The following is a 21,740-nucleotide window of genomic DNA, read 5'->3' as shown; positions in this document are numbered from 1 at the left end:
AGATTCTATGCATGATGATATGAAAATTGGAATATGATAACAACTGAAAAAAACCTACATGATCTTCAACTATAACTTAATAAGAAAAAACATTTATATAGAAGGATAAAAGATGAAATTAAGTCCTTATCAATACTAGTAAAGACATTTATTTCATCAAAGACCAAAATCAAAAACATATTTGGATTTCTGGTTGTTTCTCAAAAGAAGTTAAAGTTCCAAAGATTAGTAAGAACTTTAACTTACTTTTCAGTATTTATTTGATAATCCTTCATAAACACCAAAAATAGAACAGGAACTATTTTTAAAACTGCTAACCACTTTGGGCAGTATATGTATAGATAAAATGTCCTTGACTAACATTTCCATCTATAGTTGAACCAAATGATTAAATTACAAATGACTAAAATTACCATAATTAGAAGTAATAAATACTTTAGCAATTTTTTTTCTTTTTAAAGCTTTAAGTGGTCTTGCAGGTGTTTTTTTACGAATAAATTTAAGAACAACAACAAAAAAAGCAAGCCCATTTTAGTAATCAGCCTGACTGGCATCAATTGTGGAAGGAAACAGTGTTTAGGTTTTTTATCTCTGTCTATTCTGTCCACACACAGGTGTACGGATTTTAGTTTTGACAAGCGAATTATTGTGAAAAGCAAAAAAGTAAACCTATTGCCAAGGCACTGGGATTATTAGAGCAAATGTTATAATATTAGTAATTAAACAGAAATGTACTTTGATAATAAATTGATCCAAGTAACGTTATAAAACAGCAAAATGTCTTTGTCTTTTTCTTTTACAAAAGATTAGGAAATTTTGAAGAAAGTGCTCATGTTTACTGTTATCATTTCATCAGTAATAGATCTACCTCATGCTTATATGAAATCTTACTACATGAATGTTAAGTAAACAACACTAGCCAATGTGAGAACTAAAATTTATATGAAAATTTATTTGGCACAACTATGTCATTATTAAAAGATCAGTCCAAAGTCAAGTACCTCTTTCCCCAAGGGTTTTCACAGGACCAATGTTTCTCAAACTGTGAGGGTATAACCTCTTTGCTGAGGCTCCAACCTCTTCCAAAAACAGTAAAAGTAAAATCATGAAAAGGGGGAGAAAAAATTTTCATGGAAACACAAATTTTGTACCATTTTTCTTGAAAACATTTAAATTTTAATTATTTATTTGACAGAGATAGAGACACAGAGAGAGAGAGAGAGAGAGAGAGAGACAGACAGAGAGCTTAAGCAGGGGGAGCTGCAGGCAGAGGGAGGGGGTGAAGCAGGCTCTCCACAGAGCAGGGAGCCTGATGTGGGGCTCAATCCCAGGGCCTTGGGATCATGACCTGAGCTGATTGCAGATGCTGAACCAACCACCCAGGTGCCCCATTTCTCTTGAAATTTTAAATAGGAAACCTTAATTTTTTGCCACTATCTGAGGCAATTCCCTGGTTCCTAGAAGCATATTAAGAGAAAAACCAACTTCTGTGACTCAAGAACTGCCACAGCTATTAAATTCCTATACAGTGGGCTAAAATATCCCCACAAGAGGTCAGTCACTCCCACACCTTGTTCTATCACACTTACAGAAAGAATTGGTTTAAGTGATTTCAAAACATTCTTCTAAGCATTTTAATCTATGGAATTAAAAAAAAACCCATCTTAATGACAAATCACTCTTAAATCCCATTCTCCTTCTGTATGAAAATAAGAAAAGATAGTGTGCTAAAATTGAAAAAAAGACTGGAATTACCCGAACCTGGTTAAGTTGAATCTATAGAGAACTAATATACCAACCAAGGCAAAATAAAGAAAAATAAAAAAGGATGCATGGTCCTTATGTGCAAATTATTCCATTTTACTTTACTGCTACACTCCAAATCATACATAACTTCCTTAATTGATCTAGCTCTTTTTTTTTTTCCTTAATGAAGTGTATGTTGACAATTTGAGAAATTCTAAAACCCAGGTACTGAAAAGCCAAACAGTAAGAGCATTAGGGTATTATACGATGATAATTACTTGGTGAAATATTAGTATAACATACGCCTGCAAAATTAAAACAACTCCTAGTTGTGAAAAGCAGAGCAGATAAAATCTTACGTGTACTCCGGTGCAGAAATCGACGCCTGGAACCTTGAAATTTTATTTCTTGGGGCAGAATCTGATCTGTGCCACCTTAAATAATAATTATGCTTCTTTTACATTCAGCTTTTATAACAGAAAGAAAAGCTAGATACAAGTCTACTGTTCAGAATTCATTTTTGTGTCAGTAGTGGACAACAATCAATCCTACTAACTCTTGAAAGCAATTAAGAGAACAAAGGCCAGTGCTCTTGCTCTTCGTCTGTATGTACTTCTACTCTTCAAGCCAAGGAAAAAAATAAAATGGAGGCAGGCAAAGGTTCATGCATAATGACACACAGTTAATTTTACATTACAAAGAAGAGAGTAAAGTAGGTAAAGACAAAAAAGGTTTAGTAATTACATTAGTGCAAGTAAAATGTAGCTGTTTTACATCAATAATCTCTTCAATACCACATTACCAACACTGAATATATAACAGGGCTCATTATATAAAATTCCTCATGTTAATTACATGTAGATTCTAACAGATGAATTATAAATTTTAAAATTAATAATGGTAGGGGAAGAAAAAGCAAGGTTACATTATTAACAAAAAGATGGTTAAGTATCTTACCATGACATGGTAACATACGAAAAATGAAAGTATGGTTAATGTAAATATGGTAATATAAGAATTTCATCGTGAAATGTATAGTTAAATATGCATGTTATTTTTGCCACCAAAAATTAAAACATGAGCTTTTCAGTTTTATTAAACAGCTAGAAAGTGCCATTAAGAAAACTTAAACACAAAAATTAAGAAAACTTAGTTAACTCTCTAATCTTCTCTGTTTTGAGGAACTTAAGTTATTGGTAACTACAAAAACACCTATGAACTAATCATCTACTCTAAATTATACCTCTCTAGGCTGGTTTTCAAACATAGTAAAGCTGTTTCCTTTCTCTTCAACTCAACTATCAATAGTTACTTAAAAACCAAAAGTAATGCTATCCTATAACAGTCCTGTCTTTCTCACTGGTGTGAAATTTCAAATTTATTAGAGACCTAAATAATAAGCCACATCTTCATATAACAGAAAAGTTTACTAGAAACCTTCGCTACGTTGTAAAATATTTCAAATAGAGAATAACAAAAGCCCTTCGTATACACTTAATCATTCTGATAGGTACTAAGTATCAAGAAGCTATCCTAGCCAGCAACTATGTAGTCTTTTTTTACCATTTGTGTAATATATCTGAAAATATTCTAGAAAAATGGATTTCATGGACCAGCTGATATCCCTGCCAACCAGGTTATCTTCAGAGAAACATAATTACCATAAAAAATTTCATATTAATGGTTGAACTTTTCAGGTACTTCCTGAAGGAGAAGATTTCACTATCTTTCTATATAACCCTTCAGAATAACTAGAACACTTTGGGAAACGTTTCAAGATTTTCCAAGAAATCAGAGCAGTTACAGTCCTCCTTTGCGCCTACTACAAAGAAGAGAGAGCCTAATCCCATCAAAGCCCCTCTGCATCCCTATATTCTTCAGTCAGGTCCAAACTAGAACTTGGTGTAGTTTCAACACAAATGGTATATTGTACTGTCCTGTACTTTAGTTCTATATACATTTAAGTGTTTTGCTTTTATCTAGATTTTCAAACTCTGAGAGAGATGCTCCATCCCCTGATTCTGTTGTAGCTCCCAGAGAAGCTAACAGGATGGTTCATGATGAATGAATTCATGAAAACTGACCCAAAATGGAATGAGGCAGATATATTAATTTACATAAACATTCTAAATCATCTATTTAGAAAAGCCACAATCACCAATAGATTTGAGACTTAAATTCTAAAGAGATTTTAAAGGGATAGTTTATCTGTAAAAAACCATTAACTTTAAAGAAACAACAACAACAAAAAACATCTGCCTGATCTAAAACATCTTATAGTGGGGTAGTTTTAAGATCAGAGTATGATAATACAACCAAATGAAAACATCTAAACAAACAGCCCTTTAAACAACATACTTGTATTTTTGGAAAATGAAATGGATCTAACAATTCAATGACTCACTCAGTAGGCAGAGAGCTAAACAATAATCCATGAAAAGTAAAACAATTCCACTTGCCTAAGCTACATGGTTTACCATGGCTCATTGGAAGCAGAGCTGGAAGGGCTAGTTCACAATCTGAAGACAAACTGAGTAACTTGAAAATAAAGACACTTGCTTAAAGTGTTTTTTTGTTTTGTTTTGTTTTTTCAATCTACATGCTAGATAAACATTTTTGAAGGCTGCACAGAACTGAGCACTTACATTTATCAATTTCTCTTAAGTACACTTAATAAACAATTCCCAAAATAAGTAAATCATACTTCTAGAATTCTGCCATCCACATTGAAGAGGATAATGCTACTGGAAAGTTCTCACAACATATTTTAAGGCTATAAAAATAACCGCAAAAATGTAAAATTGATGTAAATGTAAAACAGATTTCCAACACTTAAAAGCAAATCATTTACTTTTTTCTCAGGTTCTTAGGCACAAAACACATACTTTTTTCTTTTTTTAATATTTGGGAGTTAAAAAAAAGAATTATTTAGAAATAGATAGGAGAATACATGAAGAAAACTAATAAAGGAGATACACTGCTCAGTGGTTCTACTCACATGGAGTCAGCTCTGACCAGCTGTCCGTTTTGGCGAACGGCATTTTCACTCATAGAGCGCTCTCTTTTTAGCCTGCCAACTGCACGGATCTATGAAGCACAAAGAAAAAGAGAGGAATAGAAAATATTCTTAGTAGCCTAGTAGCTCTTTAGTATCAAAAGAAGCTTAATCCAAGGCTACTCACAAAATTTACAAAGAGCAGGAGTACAAGACAGGTTAAAAACAACAACAACAACAACAAAAACCCTACCTATTATAATGCAGATAAACCTAGGAATGCTTTTTAACCTCCTGAAAAAACCACCTCTGGTTTCTATTTAAGTATCAACTTACTTGGTACAATTATATTTTTATTTATTATAATTAAAGGCATATATATTATAGGAAATGGGACGTATTTGTATTACAAATAAATGTTCCAGGCTTCTGGGACTAAAGCAAATTCAAATTTGGTTGCATATTTGAAAACTAGACCAAATAAATAAATAAATAAATAAAAGCCTTGGTACTACCTTAAAAGTTTTGGCATTCCAGAAATAGCCACACACTCCCAACCCACATGCTGTTCTTACAGAATGTATCACTGACCTTCTCCATTAAAGGGATAGGATTTATGTTCCCTTCCTTTGAAATTGGGAGGGCTGGTGACTGCTGTAGAGGTGATGCGATGTGGTTTCTGAGACCAGGTCATACACAGCAATAAGGCTTCTTTCTGCCTTTCTTCACTAAACTGTTCATGTTTGGAACAATGGCACCAGGATGTGAAGATTACGAGTCACATGGAAAGGCCATGTGTAGGTGCACCACCAGCAACTGTAGCTGAGGTCCCAGACAACAGCCAGTATCAACAGACACCTGAGTAAACCATCAGCTGATTGTAACTTGGGCTGTAGAGTCATCCAAAGTCATCCCTAGCTTTGAGACTTCCTAGCTTAGTCCCAGGTATTGTAAAACAGAAACAAGCTTTCCTCTTTATGCCAGCTGCAATTCTTCACACACGGAATCCAGGTCCATGAGCAAGATGGAATTTTGGTTTTTCCTTTTTCTTTTAAGTTACTTAAGGTGGTTTAAATACAGAGCAATAGAACAATGATAAATCACTAACTTTCCTGTTTGTTTAGGGTTTTTTGTTTTTGTTTTTAACTAGAAACAGCCTTGGCAACTTCATGGTTTAAGAAAAAAAAAAAAGGTAAACTTTAATATAAAGGACAACTGGTATGTGAACCAAGGGACTTGAAAGTTAAGATTTTTAAAAATGCAAATCAGTGCCTACTGATGATTTTTTTAAAAACTTGAGAGTAGACAATCAGGTTACAAGCACCTTCAATGGAGAATAAATCCAGATTCTACGACAACAAAATTTAAAACCATACTATGAAGCACATAATTTCAGAGCATGGTTTAGATTTGGTTATGGGTTATGAACCATTTATCCACTTGAGCAAAAGAAAAAAAAAACACTTCTAGAGACAAAAAAGGAGTCAGTCTGAAGCCTACCGTAAGAGCTCTTTACAGTTAAACCAAAAATAAAAATTCCTTTAAAGCAGTATATATGTGTATGTATGTGTATATATATACACACACACATATATATAGGTGTTAAGTTACATACAACTTAAATATATATATAACAATATATTGTTATACATGCATATAAATGCAATATATATAGGTGGTGTATTTATTTCTGTATCTCTATCTCTATCTCTTAATACCACTTCAATCAAGTACACTTGATTCAGAGAGCAGTACTGGTCTGTGAGAATCCCTGCGATCTCTCCGTTCCATCTCCCCAGAGAACAGTTCTTCCATGCTGCAGGGATCAAGATGAATCCTCTACTAGATCAGAACCATTCTGGCTGTTGTGGTGTGAGAACTAAGATTAAGCAGGGCAGGCAGTGACAATAGAAAACAAATTAGGTCAATGACTTCAACACAGCCTGGAAACTAGAGGATCCTAAGTTTGCTATTTTCACCATTTGAAATCTGATTTAAAGATAACTTCCCCGGAACACTAAGCCTGATACTACTGCCATACTGGAGGGAAAAAGCAACTTCAGACAAAAGCATACATTTGTCAGGGGCGCCTGGGTGGCTCAGTTGGTTGAGTGACTGCTTCACGGGGAGTCTGCTTCTCTTTCTGACCTTCTCCCCTCTCACTCTCTCTGTCTCTCTCTCTCAAATAAATAAATAAAATCTTTAAAAAATATATACATTTGTCATGCCTTCTAATACGACCAACTGGTATCCTGTAATACCAAAGTGCATGGACACAGCACTTTGTGTGATAAGGAACACCATCTTTTAAATATTTCCACCCTTTAGTTCGGTCATGGGGGTCGTTTTTTCAATTCAAGGTTTTTATTTATTTTTTAAAATTATTTTTTTCCAGCTGTATTGAAATCTAGTTGACAATTCAAGGTTTTTAAATGTCATTCAGAACCAACAAGCACTGGTTACCCATTTAAAAACTTGTGTTCTGGGGCGCGTGGGTGACTCAGCCCGTTAAGCAGCAGCTTTCGGCTCAGATCATGATCCCAAGGTCCTGGGATCGAGCCCCACATCGGGCTCCCTGCTCAGTGGGGAGAATGCTTCTCCCTCTCCCACTCCCCCTGCTTGTGCTCATTCTCTCTGTCAAACAAATAAATAAATAAATAAAAATCAATAAATAAAAATAAAACTTGTACTCAGTTCTGAAGCTGAGAAAGTTTCCCAGCTTCAGGTAACTTCCTGCAGGCCTTAGGGTCTTCTGTGTCTGATAATAGGCTTAAAATTCCTCCCTCCTCATTTATACGGCCTAAGGGATGCTAAGAACACTAAGAACTGTCATGATTTGGTTATTTTGCAGTTTCTTGCCCAGATCAGTTTATTACTTGGTTGCTTTTATTAGTTCCCTGCAGGGAGAATCATCAAGCGATGGTCATGTCCTAGAGTGGCTTCCAAGTACAGATTAGGTATATTGAAAGGGTTCATCAACTTCCTCTCTACCAGCCAAGCCTCCAGATTTTATAAACCCTGTCTATGTGAGGCGATTATCTGCATCATGCTTTAAGCCTTCTTCATGGGTTCCCTTGGGTTCTTCAAGCCAGTTTAGGAATTTAAGTGCAGTTACTTTCTGCAAACTTATTGTGTCAGACAACATTTTAGACAATTTCTACAGCCTTCTTCATAAGCCACCTTCTTATAGTCTCCTTTCTTGCCATAGGCCAGTGGTTCTCAAGGGTGATTTTGCCCTCAAGGGGACATTTGGCAATGAATGGAAAGAATTTTTCCTTTATTTTTATTATGATGAACTACACATAACATAAAATTCACCATTTTAAACTACTATACAATACAGTGTATTTGATTGTGTAACCATTGCCTCTACCTAGCTCCAGAACATTTTTATCACCCCAAAAGAAAATCCTATAATGATTAAGAAGTCATTCCCAATTCCCCTTTCCCTCAATCTGCTGGCAACCACTAATCTGCTTTCTGTCTCTATGGATTTGCCTATTGGATATTTCATGTAAGTGAAATCATAAAATATATGGCCTTTTCTGTCTGGCTTCTTTGATGTAGCATAATGTTTTCAAGGTTCATCCATGTTGTATAATGTGTAAGTACTTCATTCCTTATTATGGCTGAGTAATATTCCACCAATAATATTCCACCAATAACAGATACACATTTGGTGTAACTATTCTTCAGTTGATGGACACTGGGATTATTTCCACCTTTTTTTAGCTATTAGAGACATTTTTGATTTTCATGATTTGGAGGATTCCTCTGGCATTTAGTGCACAAGGATCAAGAATGCTGTTAAACACTCTACAATGCAAAAGGAGAGCTTTCACCACAACAAAGAATTAGCAGGTCCAAAATGTCAACAGTGCCAAGGCTGAGAAACCTTGACATATGCTGCAAAAGGACTACTAAAGAGTCAATGATTCAGGGGATCTCACTTGATAGGTTCTGACTAGGATCTGAATGAATCATCAGAGCAGCACTCAGGGTCTTATTGGCCTCTCTTTCAATCCATCTTCTAGAAGCTACTAGAACTCTGGTTCTTTTTCCTTTCTCCTCTAGTCAAGAGGCTGATTGTCTTCAAGGCTGCAGGACCCTTCCATGGACTTGAAGTACAGGTCATCATTTTTGCTTTCCTTTCAATAGGCGGTGGGTACTAATCTCTGAAACTGCTTTCTTGCATCTCAGGATTTGGCTCTTGCCACAGGAACTTAACTTTTATAACAATAGTATTTAAACATACAAGCTTTTAACATAAATTAGAACATGTGCTAAACACATTACATGCATTATTATAGTTACTCTCACAATAATCCTAAGTACTCTGCATTATTCTTATCTTTCTTTTAGAGATGAGCCTCAGAATTAATAAATAAGTGACCCAAGGTTATGTCATTAATAAGTAGCAAAACAGCTGTTCAGAATTAGGTCTCATTTTCAACCCAAGTTTTTCACTACGGTGCTAAATACTTTGGGCATCTACCACATTTGACTAAATGTACTCCAACTACTGCAGGAGTAAACCCCATAGGTCTACTAAGGGCAATCCCGGTAAACTTTTTTTCTTAAAAGTAATCACTCAAGAAAATGCCTGACTTGTTTTCAATCAATTATTCTCACCGAGTAGGCAGTTATCTAAAATAGTGGGAGCAGAAAGATCAAAAGGAAAACAAACTCGAAGAATATTAATAGGGAGGGTTTCTCCCCTGGTAGAATCCTCACTCCAAAACATTATTATCCACAGCAGTAATTTCCACTGGGAACTTTTATGTAGGGGCTAAGAAGCAGGGCCTCTCACTGAAAGCACGTGGTGATACCTTTCATCTTGCAGACAATTCTATTACCCTGCATTATTCTTGGCTATTGAGAACTTTGTATCTTCTGTGTGTGGGTGTCTCTCCCTCACTCATGCCAGGATGCACGAACTCTATCTCACTACACAGGGTCTTACACAAAAGCTCAAAGAAAGTTTGTTAAATAAATACAATTCTACAAGTACTTCAGTGCCTTTTCACCATGTGAACACTCAGATTTAGTGCTTTTCACCAAGCATATATCTAGAATGTATAAACTGGCAGCTCTATTATCTCATTACCTCAGCAAAAACTCCCAAGCTAAGAAAAGGCCTCCCCGGTACTAGGACACTGGACTCCTCTGGGTTGTATGGATACTTTACCCTCTTGGAAAGGACTAACATGAACAAATGACACACAGGCAGTTCTGCCATCAGTAAAAACATATGTTTGCATATTGTCTTATGCTAGCTTCATGACAACACAGAAGTTCAGTGTAAAAGCTGCAACTCTAAGTATCATCACAGAAAAGAAATTTTACAAAATTGGCTCTGAATCCATGGGAGAGGCAACATCTGAACTTTGCTACTAACATCTCATTAGTCCAATCTGCCATATCTCAGTCAATAGGGCTATTCATGTTACAAGGTACATTAACTTAGTCAGGCTTTTTAGCAAGATAGATTAGGTAGTATTAAGGGAAAAAAGAGCTTTCCTTGTCCTCTTTGCCAGACTTCTTTTGTAATAAAGGGATGTATTAATTTTCTATGCTAAACTTCCCAACTCTTTCAGTATTGCTTAAGGTATAACTCCTAGCCATGAAAGTTCTTCCATCTAGACCATGTGAATGTTAATGATTCCACAAAACTTCCATTTTCCTGAGACAGAACATTTAAACTTTAAAAAATAGCATAATATCTATTTTTTTTTTTAAGATTTTATTTATTCATCAGAGAGAGAGAGAGGGAGAGAGAGCGAGCACAGGCAGACAGAATGGCAGTCAGAGGCAGAGGGAGAAGCAGGCTCCCTGCGGAGCAAGGAGCCCGATGTGGGACTCGATCCAAGGACGCTGGGATCATGACCTGAGCCGAAGGCAGCTGCTTAACCAACTGAGCCACCCAGGCGTCCCATAAAAAATAGCATAATATCTTATTTGGGTTATCTATGTAGCAGAATTTATGGCAAGCAATGGTCCATGTGGAAGGCTTTCATTACATATTGCTAATGTAGGAGTTACAGCTTTCAATCTTCTTTACCTTTTGCTTTTACCTATATTATTTCAAATTCACTTGACATTAAAATTGTACTTACTTCTTCATTTTGAGGGGTTGGAGGAGGTCTTTCTAAATCCAGAAAATCTAGTGGTCTTTCACTTAGCGTAAGTACACGAGGTGGTGTTTTTAGTGCCAGAGGTTTAAAGGGAGTTGACTGAATAAGGTCAAGATCTGCTGGTCTTGAAAACGGAATGTCTTCATTATTTCCTAGGAGTGTAAAAAAAAAAAAAAAAAAAGGAAAGGTTTTGAAAAGACAGTGGTTTCATTAAAATGTATCTGCCACTACACACCCCCAGAATAACTAAAATTGAAGACTGACATTTCAAAGTGTTGGCAACGATGTGGTGCAATGGAAATTCTCATACACCACTGATGGGGACATAACAGGTACAATCAATTTCAAAAGCAGCCTGACAGTTTTTCATACAGTTAAATATAACTTATGGTATAATCTAGCAATTCCACTCCTAGATATATGAAAACACACATCCCTACAAGAACATGTATTAATGAGGCTTTATTCCTAACAGCCCCAAACAGAAAACAACCCAAATGTTCATCAATAGCTGAATTCACAAACAAATTATGGTATATTCACATAGTGGAATACAACTCAGCAAAAAAAGGGAATGAAAAATTGATACAAGCAAGAACATGAAAGAACTTCCAAAAGCATTACACTAAGCAAAAGCCAGACCCAAGAGTATAAACTGTATCAGTCCATTTATATGAAAATCTATAAAAGATGAATCTAGTCTCTGGTTATAGAAAGGAGATTATGGTTGCATGGAATTTAGGGGGAGGAACTAAAGGAGATGGGGCACAAGGGAATATTTTAGGATAATGAAAATGTTCTATATCTAGACTGTGGTGGAAGGTCACAAGAGTATATGTATTTGTTAAAACTCATCAAACTTCACACTTAAAAATTACATGTATTTTATGTATGTAAATTATGTATCAATTAGTTGAATTATTAGAAAACACTCTGAAATTTTATTAAACTTTTTTTATTAAACTTTTTGAAAGTAATGTAAAGTTTTATTTCCCATCCCCTTTTCTAAATAATATTTTGAAAAACCCAGAAATTTTCATAAAAATACAAAAAACAAAGATTTATCAGACAACTTTATAAACAAATGTAAAATACCTGCTACAACAATCCTTTCTGGAACCTGCATAATGACACTAGCATTTGGAACTCCTTCTTGGAATCCTTGTTCCAGGTCAGCATTTGGTGGTGCTACCTTTAATTTCTCCGGGACCCTCATCTGCTGACTAATACCTTCGGTGTATTCCATTTCATACTGAATTCGACTAATCTCCGCCATCTCAGCAGCAGTGGGAGAAGGAAAGGCTGCCCCACTCACTCTATGGGCAAAAATTTAAAGACAGGGGTGACTGTTAAAATGTCAGTCTTCTTTACATAGCGAAGTTAGAAGACAATACCTTGTAGGAAGCGCAAAAGGAGACTTCTTATTTGTATTGAACAAGTACAAAGGGAAAGTAAAAGATTGAAGATAATGTTTTCCTCAACATAATGCCTTCTCATTTATCAGCTGAAATGGCACCCTGAAGATATTGGTTAAGAGCAAATTTTAAAATTATTGTATAACTACAAGACAAATGGGCACACACATATACACTCTCCTTCTCTCTGCATAGCTATGCATGCTGCTTATAAAAAATGAATGAAATAAAACTTAAATTAAATTCTGAGGGAAAGCTGCTAGGATTTTATAAAAATGAAATTAGGAATTGCTGTCATGCATGAAGAAAATAAAAACTTTTAATGATGAAAATCAAATTCATAAAGTAAATAAGGCTAATTCTAAATTTATTTTAAAAATGTAGTCCCCTGAAAAATCACAAGATACAAATTCAAACTTCTCTTACTGAATGTATACCTGGTTACTGAGATGCAATGAACACCAAATATAGAATATGTAGCAATAAACCCTTCCTATATGCATTTGTTTCATGGGATTATAAGCTTCACATTAATCTGTATTTAGTATCATATTTACATGTATATTTTTAAAAAGCACGGCATGCCTTTAAGGGGAAGTACAAATGCATGAATAATCTTCTAAATTAGAGAAGGATCCATGCTTCAGGAAAATGCAGAGGAAAGTTACCCCCAAATATAAAATGTTGAAAGAAGTGTAGAAGAGCATGGTTAGCCTATGGCAATCAGCTTTAAAGCCACTATCTCTCAAGCCTATAATACCAGCTCAACTGAATAAAATGTCACTGACCTTCCTAGTGGTGTGTCACTGCTTGTTCTTTTACTCATTTTTAATACAGTAAATACACGTCTAGAATAGCTATTAAGATACTGCTACCCTGTAGTTCAGTTTACTTTATACAACAATTCCCCTACAGATCTGAACTTTTTTGGAGGTGTACATAACAACACGGACACTGCTTTTCCAGCTGTAAAAAAGAAAGAATAAAGATCAGTATTTCAACAATTCATTTATTTAAAAAACCATGAATACAAGTAAATAGATATCTATTTCAAATTATCTTCTAAGACTTGATCTACAAAACCAGTTTTCAGATTTCTCCTAAACAGAGTTATTCTATACCTCAAAAACCATAAAGATGATTTTACACACAGTCACTATTTTATGATTTTCCAAACAGGATAATCAAATGTATATAAGGTCAGAGTAAAAAAAAATTTTTTTTGCCATAAGACTCCTTTTAATCATTATATTCTGAACAGGGGATAAAGTCCTTTTCTTTTTTTAAGGCTTAAGTACAATACAAATGAAAAAATCATGAAGAGAATATAAAGGGCAGAAGTAAATGTATGTTTTTGAGATACCTAAAAAACTGATGTTTGAGTAATGGTTTCTTTAAAAGGAAATGACTTCAAAAGCCAAATTACACTGAATTTTCAGCAAAAGATATTATATATAAATCAAGGGCAATAAAAAGTAAAGATGATATAAAGGTGAGTCACACCTGGGATATTTCCTAAACTCCATGTCAGAGATGTGTTATGACCCTTGAACCACCTCAATAAGATGCTTAGGAGAGTTCTGAGAGGTTGCTCAGAGTGCTAAGCCGTGACAACTGGTTAGTTATGACTGCTAAATTGCCTCCTTTATTCTTTACCAAAATGTGTGAATTTTAAGGATCTGGCATGCAGATGGTTTAAAGACTAAGAAAATAGAGCCAAAAGACAAAATTTTTACTCACAAATGTGTACCAACTACGGCTTGCTATTTGGCACTATCTGCTTCTGTGCTTCATATTAAATCCTTTACCTTGCTTCAATGTGCCTGTGCTGGATTTTGAGCCACTTTTGTCCCTAGGGAAGAAAAACAGGAGCTAATTGAAAACCTACATGAAAACCAACATCAGGAATTCATTGCTGGAAATCCTCTAAATGATAAGTCACCAATGACATACAAACTTACATTAAGAAACTAATACAATAAAGAAAAAATTAACAAGCTTATTACCAATTTTAATCCCACAGACAGGGTCCTATAAGCATTCATTAGTTAATGCAAAATAAAATATAGAACTGCCATCATCTCTGATCTGTATTTAGAAAGATGTGACAGATGAAAAATACTTAGTTTGAAGGACCCATAATATTCATATGTATATACATATATATAAAGGAGGAACAAATGCATTTTGGCTAAATTTTTATTCAGCTATTTTCATGCAATACTTAATTTAATTTCGTATTTATTTCATTCACAACTTTCATTCAATATTTGAGTTTGAACCAGTAATATATGCACATGTTACAAAGCACACAAGAACATTCAGAGAAACAGGGTCCCACCAGACCCTATCCTATAGCGACCAAGGTCCCCACAGGCAATCTCTAATCTTTGTGCATCTTTCTAGAGGAGAAACTCTTCCAATACTTGTGTATAGATGAAGCACAATAAGAGCTTATATTCAGATATGATACTGAAAAGAGACATCTCAAAAGAATTATAGCCTTGGGACACTGTAAGTTGAAGTTTTATAATAAACAAGGAACACATATAACCAGAACATTATCTCTCTAAAATGTGCTATTCTCCCCACTCCATTTACCACATTTCAGTCTTCACTGACTTTGCACCAATACATCCTATTAGTGTCAAAATTTCATTCTATAGCAACATCTTGTCTTATGAGAATCTGTCTGTAAAATAGCACAGACTTAGATCATAAAGACAGATGCTGAAAAGACAACTTCTAGAAAAAGCCAAATTCTCCTTTACCCTATTTGAGCTACTTAAATTTAAAAAGCAAATGGAACTTTTCTAAGGTATAACACTGTAGTGTCCTAATTAGATCAGAATCTATCCCCCCCACGTTAGACTATAGCATTTTTGGTATTATCTTTTGGCAATACATAAAACAAACTTCTCATTTGGAGTTAAGATATTAATTCCAGAGGTTCTGTCATTGCAAACTACTAGTCAACCAGTACATGATTGTCCGTCATATAATTAAGGAGACAAAATCTCTCTCAAAATCACAGATGATCTTAACCTCTAATTTCTAAGCCTTTGAGTTCCCAAACACCAGTAATCTACCAATTTTATATAGTTTTTCCACATTCCCACAGTGCATTTATTCTTACCTACATTTTTTAGCTCAACTTTTAAACATCTTAAATAAATGAATTTTAAAAGGAAACTTTACATCACTACCTTAAACCATACATATAACAAAAACATAACTAAAAGAAAAAACCCTCATCCATATACTATCTAGAATCAAGTCAAATTCCACTCCTGGAGAATGTCCGAAATGTGGGACACAATGACTCAAGCTTGACTTTCTTATTTTCTACTTTAGATCACTGGAACCCAGAGAAATAGTCCAGGAAGTCGCAGAAACAACTTGGGTCAAATTGATTGTGGTTGCAAAGATTTATATAATTCTCCAATTATGAAAAAAAAAATCCGGTTCTTTATCACTTATTGTTGTGGATCTAGTTCAAGGTTTTTATATAGGTCACCCTGTTTCCATTCTCTTTTCAAGCAACTATACTTAAAAAAATAAGTGCATTAACAAATCAGGGTATAACAATCCAGGATTAATTGCAATTTTGAAAGAAAAGTAACCAAAAACTTGAAAAAACACAAATCCACAAATTTTAAAATAAGGGTATGAATCTACAGAAAACAAGTTTCAAAAGCAGAAGGGAGGAAAGTAACTGCTAAACTTTGTAATCCTTAAAACGAGGCAGCCCTATCGGACAGGAAGGGATAGCACACACAATTTCCTTTTGGAAAGAATAGCAAGACAAATTCCCACGGGTTTGAAACCAAAAAGGTAGCAGCTCCTACACATAATTTAATTACACAGGGAGAAGACTACTTAGTAGTCTTACTAAGTCATTCTAATTCTTTCCAAATCCATTTTCCTGAGGGTTTTTCCTTTGGGATCTCATTAGCTGACGAAATTGACACAGAAAGAAACGTTTTTCATTTAGGGAGAGAAAACACGTAAGGTCCTTCAGGTCGAGTCTCTCCGTGAGTGGACAGGAGGCTTGAATACAACTGGCTCTACTTTAGGGAACAAGGGCTCTGGGGCTTTTCTTATTTGCAGCAATGAAAAGCTGTCACCACTTGGAAAGGGTCGCCATCCCTACAGAGCGCCCCTTGCTCTAACGCCGTAGGACGCGGCCCGGGGTGTTCCTGCACCATCCAAGGGGCCCTGTCCTGCAGGCGAAGGTCAGAGGCTCAGCAGAACCGGGACCCGAGCTTTCCTTCTCCGGCTTCCCAGCTCCTGGAAGGAAACCCGAGGAGCAACTAACTCCCAGCATCCACACCTGGGAGCAAGCGTGCTCACGGACCCACCCGACCCCGGGCCTCCGGCGGCCGCCCAGCTTCCAGCAAAGCCTTCCTTTGCTAACCCGTCTTTCCCGCGAAGTAAAAACAAAAACAAAAAAACTACTTGTCAAGCCGGCTGGCGTCTGGCCCAAGGTCATTCTGAAAGGGGCCAGGGCCTCGGCCGCGAAGGATGAGGGGAAACCCCAGCCAAGCTCCGCGGTCAAGCTCTCAGGAGGTTTCCAGTGTTTCCCAACACGATCCCACCGGGCTGTCAAAATGAGACCCCGAACTAGGGGAGGGGGGGTCGTCAGGTTAGCCCCAAAACGTTCGCGGGAGCTTGTGCTGCTCTCTTCAGGGACCGAGGAGGCGGCAAGATCCTGAGGGAGTGGCAAAGCCAGAGCCCGGGGGTTGGGACTCGCGGCGACACCATTGGGGCGGCCCGGGCCACCGCGGGTAACCTCCTTCGGCCGGAGGGTCATGGCCGCGGCGGTAGGCCCGGAGGCCGGCACGGGCCGCGGGTCCCGCGTCGGGAAGGTATCGGCACTCACCCCTGGGCCCGCTGAAGGGTCCCCGGCGAGGGCTCCCGCCCGCCGGCTCCCGGGGCGTCGCAGTGGGCGCTCCCAGAGGCCGTTGGCCGAGCGCACCGAGGCGCCGGGGCAAAGCACCGGCCTGAGCGGCCCGCAGCGGGCCGGGAGAGATGCGAGAACGGCCGGAACTGGTCCTTGCCGGGAGCCGTAGCTGAAGCAGGTTCGTGGTCATGTGATGCAGGCGAGGGCGGACGTGAGGCTCACGCACAGGAGCAGGGGCAGGGCGACGGCGATACGGGGACATCTTTGTTGAGGGCAAAGAGCGCCAACTGCAAGCAAGAACGCGTCTGGTAGGAGTTTGGTTCACGACTGAAATTTTATTTTATTTTATTTATTTTTTGGGTTCACGGCTGAAATTTTATTCTATTTTATTTTTTAAAAGATTTTGTTTATTTATTTGATAGCCAGAGGTCGCAAGTAGGCAGAGAGGTAGGCAGAGATAGAGGAAGAGAAGCAGGCTCCTACTGAGCCAAGAGCCCGATGTGGGGGCTCAATCTTAGGACCCTGGAATCATGACCTGAGCTGAAGGCTGAGGCTTTAACCCACTGAGCCACCCAGGCGCCCCACGGTTGAGAAATTTTAATTGGAGTTCGTGATCTGTAAGACTTACATGTTTACAGGGTGGACAAACCTTCCTAGCCAGTTAAAATGACTATTTTTCAGGACTGTTAGTATCAAAATATCTGGCGTGAGGCCTAATACTCCGAATATTTCACCGACTCTGCTGGTGATACTCCGATTTTGATCACTGGTCGAGCTAATTAATTATTAGATGTCTTCCTCAACAGCACCCCTGCCCTGACTGGCTTCACTAATCGCTCAACAAGAGAATGATGGAAAAAGAGAAGTTAGGTTTTGCAGTAGGTACCAGCCTTATTTAGCCTCGGTAGAGCCCTCTCTGGATCTAACCACCCAACTAACTTTCCGTGGGAGATTCAGTACTTTGATCCCCAACATCAGGGCGGGCTGAAGCCAGATGGCGGGATATTTTGTGTAACTAGACTTTAACAGCCGAACAAGGACATGTGCACCAGCGGGTACTTCTCTAGAATCTAAAGATGCTCCAGAGAGGTTGCCGCTTTTCAAAATAATTGAGGAAGCACTTTGAGAATTGTGTTCTTGGGTCTCTTATTAATAGTGGCAAATCATCCTTTCATAAGAATATATAGATTTTAGGAATGATGAGTCATTCCAAACCAATTCTTTTGGGGGAAGATAGAAAGACCAAGCTGGGTAGGCTGTCCATAACCAAGACTTGTAGCAGTGAGGGCCATGCTGCTTCCACCAGCACCCTTCCACTTCTTCATTTCTTGCTATTTGCTTTTTATGCCTGCCCCCTCCCCACAATAAAAACGTTTGAAATAACTTTCAAATGAAAGTTGTGAACCAGTTGCCAGATCCGAAGTCTTCTCCCTTAATTCTGATCACCCTTGATTTTCCTGAATCATTTGATTCTGTTAAAGGAGTCAGTGTGGTACATGAAATCACCAAACATTGGTAGTAGATTCTCAAAGAGGAAAAAACAAAACAAAACAAAAGGACTTTTTCTCTTCCTTACCTAGAAACTCTGCCCCCTTGTTTTTTGTGATAAAGCTTCATGCTGGGTCTTCCATCATTAATGTGGACATTCCTGTTTATGATTTAATCCATTATTGAATATCTTTGCACCCATGATTGCCTCAAATCTTTTGTGGGGAAAAAGTGCCATATAAGTCTACATTAATTAACACATCCATTTAGTATCATCCTGTTGCCCTAGTTCTAGCCATTTCTTTGTAAGTGTCCCTTTGGAGTTTTGATCCCAACAGATTTCAAACTCAGATTTTCTCCTTCTTCCCAATCCAGATAACTTCACCTGATTTTTTTTTTTTTTCAGTTAATGGCAAGATTATTTTTTGAGTCCTCAAGTTTCAGAATTCTGAAGTCATCTTTCACTGTCTCTCAAGACCCCATCCTATTAGATTCCCCCACGTCAATGCCAACTCTCCACTTTGTTCTGTTCCCACTGCTAAATCATTACCTATCAGCTGGGTTGATAACCTTTTAACTGGCCTTCCCAGCTCCATTTTTCTCCTCTAATTCTTACCAGAGGTTAGATCCACAAAGAGCATAGCTTTACAAATTGTGACACCCCAAATTTGAAGCCCCAGGTTTAAAAGAAATTGATGATTTACAGTTCTCTACAATTCAAAAGTCCATAACAGCAATCCAGTGATTTTTAAAAACATTTGAAATTACGAAATAGCCTCGCAAGCACAGTAGATAAAATACTGGATCTTCTAGGTTACCGTTTATATGATCATTCTACTCTTTTTAGAATCTTCATTGCTCTTATACCAGCCAATGAAATATAGGTTTAACCTGATATTTGAAACTCTGTGTGATATGGCCCTAACTCCTACAATGCCACTTTATTCATGGTTGTGTGTGTATGCACATGTGATGTTTACATGTGTATGCACATGTGATGTTTACATGTTTACATATATCCCATATATTCCTATGTAGTCCATGTATGTTCTTATACTCTATATATTCTTGACCATTAATTATTCTCTGAGATTGCTTCATGCTTTCCTAACTACTTACCCTTATCTGTAATATTCCTGCCACCTGAAATGCCATCCTCCTTCTGGCCACCTTCTGCTTCTTGAAATCCTAACTGTCCTTAAAGGACCACCTAAAATATTTTTTCTTTCATAATTATTTCCTGAGGGCTCCAACGTTTGCATCACTATTTGTCATCTCTTATGGCACTTATTCTGTCTAGTATTATAATTATTCTATGTATTTGCCTTATTTTCTGCCACCATTTTAAGTTCTGTGTTTGAGACCAAGGTCTGTGTCTCACTCATCTGGATGACTTCTGTGGAGACAGATATCTTGAGCATGATGTAGGTCTTGGGTATAAAGTGATGAGACCTCTATTTCCTGGTTTGGTTGATAAACCCAATCTCAAGGCAATCGTTTTTTAAAAAGGTTTTCAGCAATGTCAGCATTTTTAGGAAAAACGTCAGTCTACAGACGCCCAGAGAGGGTCACATTTATCTGGATGTTTAGATTTAGCCTGGCTATTCAAAATCAGTTTCTTTTCTCTCTGTGTTTGGTTGTTTCTCAGTTTCCAGTGGGCAGAGCTGGGAATAGGGTGAGGTTGAACTAGCCACTGTTCATGCTCTCCAAGTCCCCTGTCAGTAGGTTGCTAAGAATAGATTAGAGACTGATCACAATTTTTCCTTCCAAACAGACTCACAAGTAGAGAGAATGATCACAAATAAAACATTCATTTATCTACTTGCTATCAGTCAAAATAAGTTCATTAAATGTATTAACACATTCTGGAGGGACTCAAAATGTTTTCAGTGTACTTTTTGGCCCAGTTACGAAAATATTTCTAAAATATTTATTTGAACAACCATTTTCTTTGTCTTCTTAGAACTATTACTCAAGATCACTGTTTAGTTTCTTCCTTTTATAATCTTGTTGCCATTTAACACAGCCTGAAAGTTCCTTACTTACAAGATTTCTTATTTTGTATATTAAAAGCATTTCTCTTTACCAATTCTGTACATTTAAAATTTTATGAATGTTTTTCTTTGAATGAGTAATATTTGTATTAGAAATGGGAAACATTTATCAAAATGTATGACGCATACTTTCTGTAATCTACATGTGTTCTTACTGATTTGTAAAAATTTCTTAAACACCCTAATAGAAAATGAGCAAAGATGTGATTAGGCCCTTCAAAGGAAAACAAAAATAAGCACTAATACAAAATATGAAAATACAAATAAAACTAAATGAAAAAACAAATACTAATTAATAAAAAAAATCAAATACTAATTAAAAGTGACAAATACACAGCATCACTGGTAGTGAGCAGACTGTAAATTAAAATGTGATAGGGAAAAATTGTAAAAGAACAGCTATATCCGGAACTGGTAAAAGCATGGGAAGATGGGTGTTTACATTGTTGCTATAGCTGGAAATTCTAACAACCTTCTTGGAGAACATTTTTGTATGTATATCAAAGACCTAAGATCCTGTGAGTTCTTTGATTCTGTAATTTTCCTTCTAGCAATTGATCCTGAGGAAGTAGCTGGAAAATGTGAAATGAAATGTGTACAATATTTCCATATTATTAATTAAATGTCCATCATAAAACTAAATTAAGTGTCCCTTGATTGGGGGATTCACTGACTTATGTAGTAAATCCATGCAATGAACTATGGTGTAAATAATGATTAGTTCTTGTCTATTGATGTGAAAAAATATCCATAGGGCATTAAGTTAAAAAAATCTTGTTAGGAACAACATGTTTTTATTCTATGTTTGTTTAGGAACATATTTACAGGGAAGAACTCTGGAAGGACATACACCTTAATTATCTTGGGTGAGGGTGACTGGTTAGATTATGGCAATTTTTATATTCTTCCTAACTTTTGTATTATCTCTTGTTTTTACAGCAAACATGTATTATTTTTACAATTCAAAAAATTATTTCCATTTTGAAAGAAAAATAAAACCAGATA

The 21,740-nt window shown here is 36.8% G+C and overlaps 1 protein-coding gene across 16 annotated transcripts in view; it reads right to left on the bottom strand.

The window, feature by feature from the left end:
* Positions 1-17,359, bottom strand: part of MFF (mitochondrial fission factor) — a 31,623-nt gene extending 14,264 nt beyond the window's left edge. For 2 of the 16 annotated variants that reach the window (XM_004776594.3, XM_013047903.2), the window contains exons 1-8: positions 17,173-17,358; positions 14,031-14,142; positions 13,079-13,256; positions 11,971-12,191; positions 10,858-11,027; positions 4,745-4,833; positions 2,106-2,180; positions 1,002-1,079 (exon numbers count right to left, since the gene is read on the bottom strand). In XM_004776594.3, the coding sequence (XP_004776651.1) occupies positions 1,002-1,079; positions 2,106-2,180; positions 4,745-4,833; positions 10,858-11,027; positions 11,971-12,191; positions 13,079-13,116 (671 nt within the window). In that variant the 5' untranslated portion in view covers positions 13,117-13,256; positions 14,031-14,142; positions 17,173-17,358. Of the gene's footprint in view, positions 1-1,001; positions 1,080-2,105; positions 2,181-4,744; positions 4,834-10,857; positions 11,028-11,970; positions 12,192-13,078; positions 13,257-14,030; positions 14,143-17,172 lie in introns of all 16 variants that reach the window. The other 14 variants (XM_013047906.2, XM_013047908.2, XM_004776599.3 and 11 more) reach the window with 12 other exon arrangements.
* Between the last annotated feature and the right edge of the window lie 4,381 nt (positions 17,360-21,740).

The sequence above is a fragment of the Mustela putorius genome, unplaced genomic scaffold (genome assembly GCF_011764305.1).
Source record: "Mustela putorius furo isolate JIRA1106 unplaced genomic scaffold, ASM1176430v1.1 tig00000275_pilon_pilon_pilon, whole genome shotgun sequence".
Lineage (NCBI taxonomy): Eukaryota > Metazoa > Chordata > Mammalia > Carnivora > Mustelidae > Mustela > Mustela putorius.
Note: the sequence above shows the minus strand (reverse complement) of the source record. Positions and strands in the feature narration are given on the sequence as shown.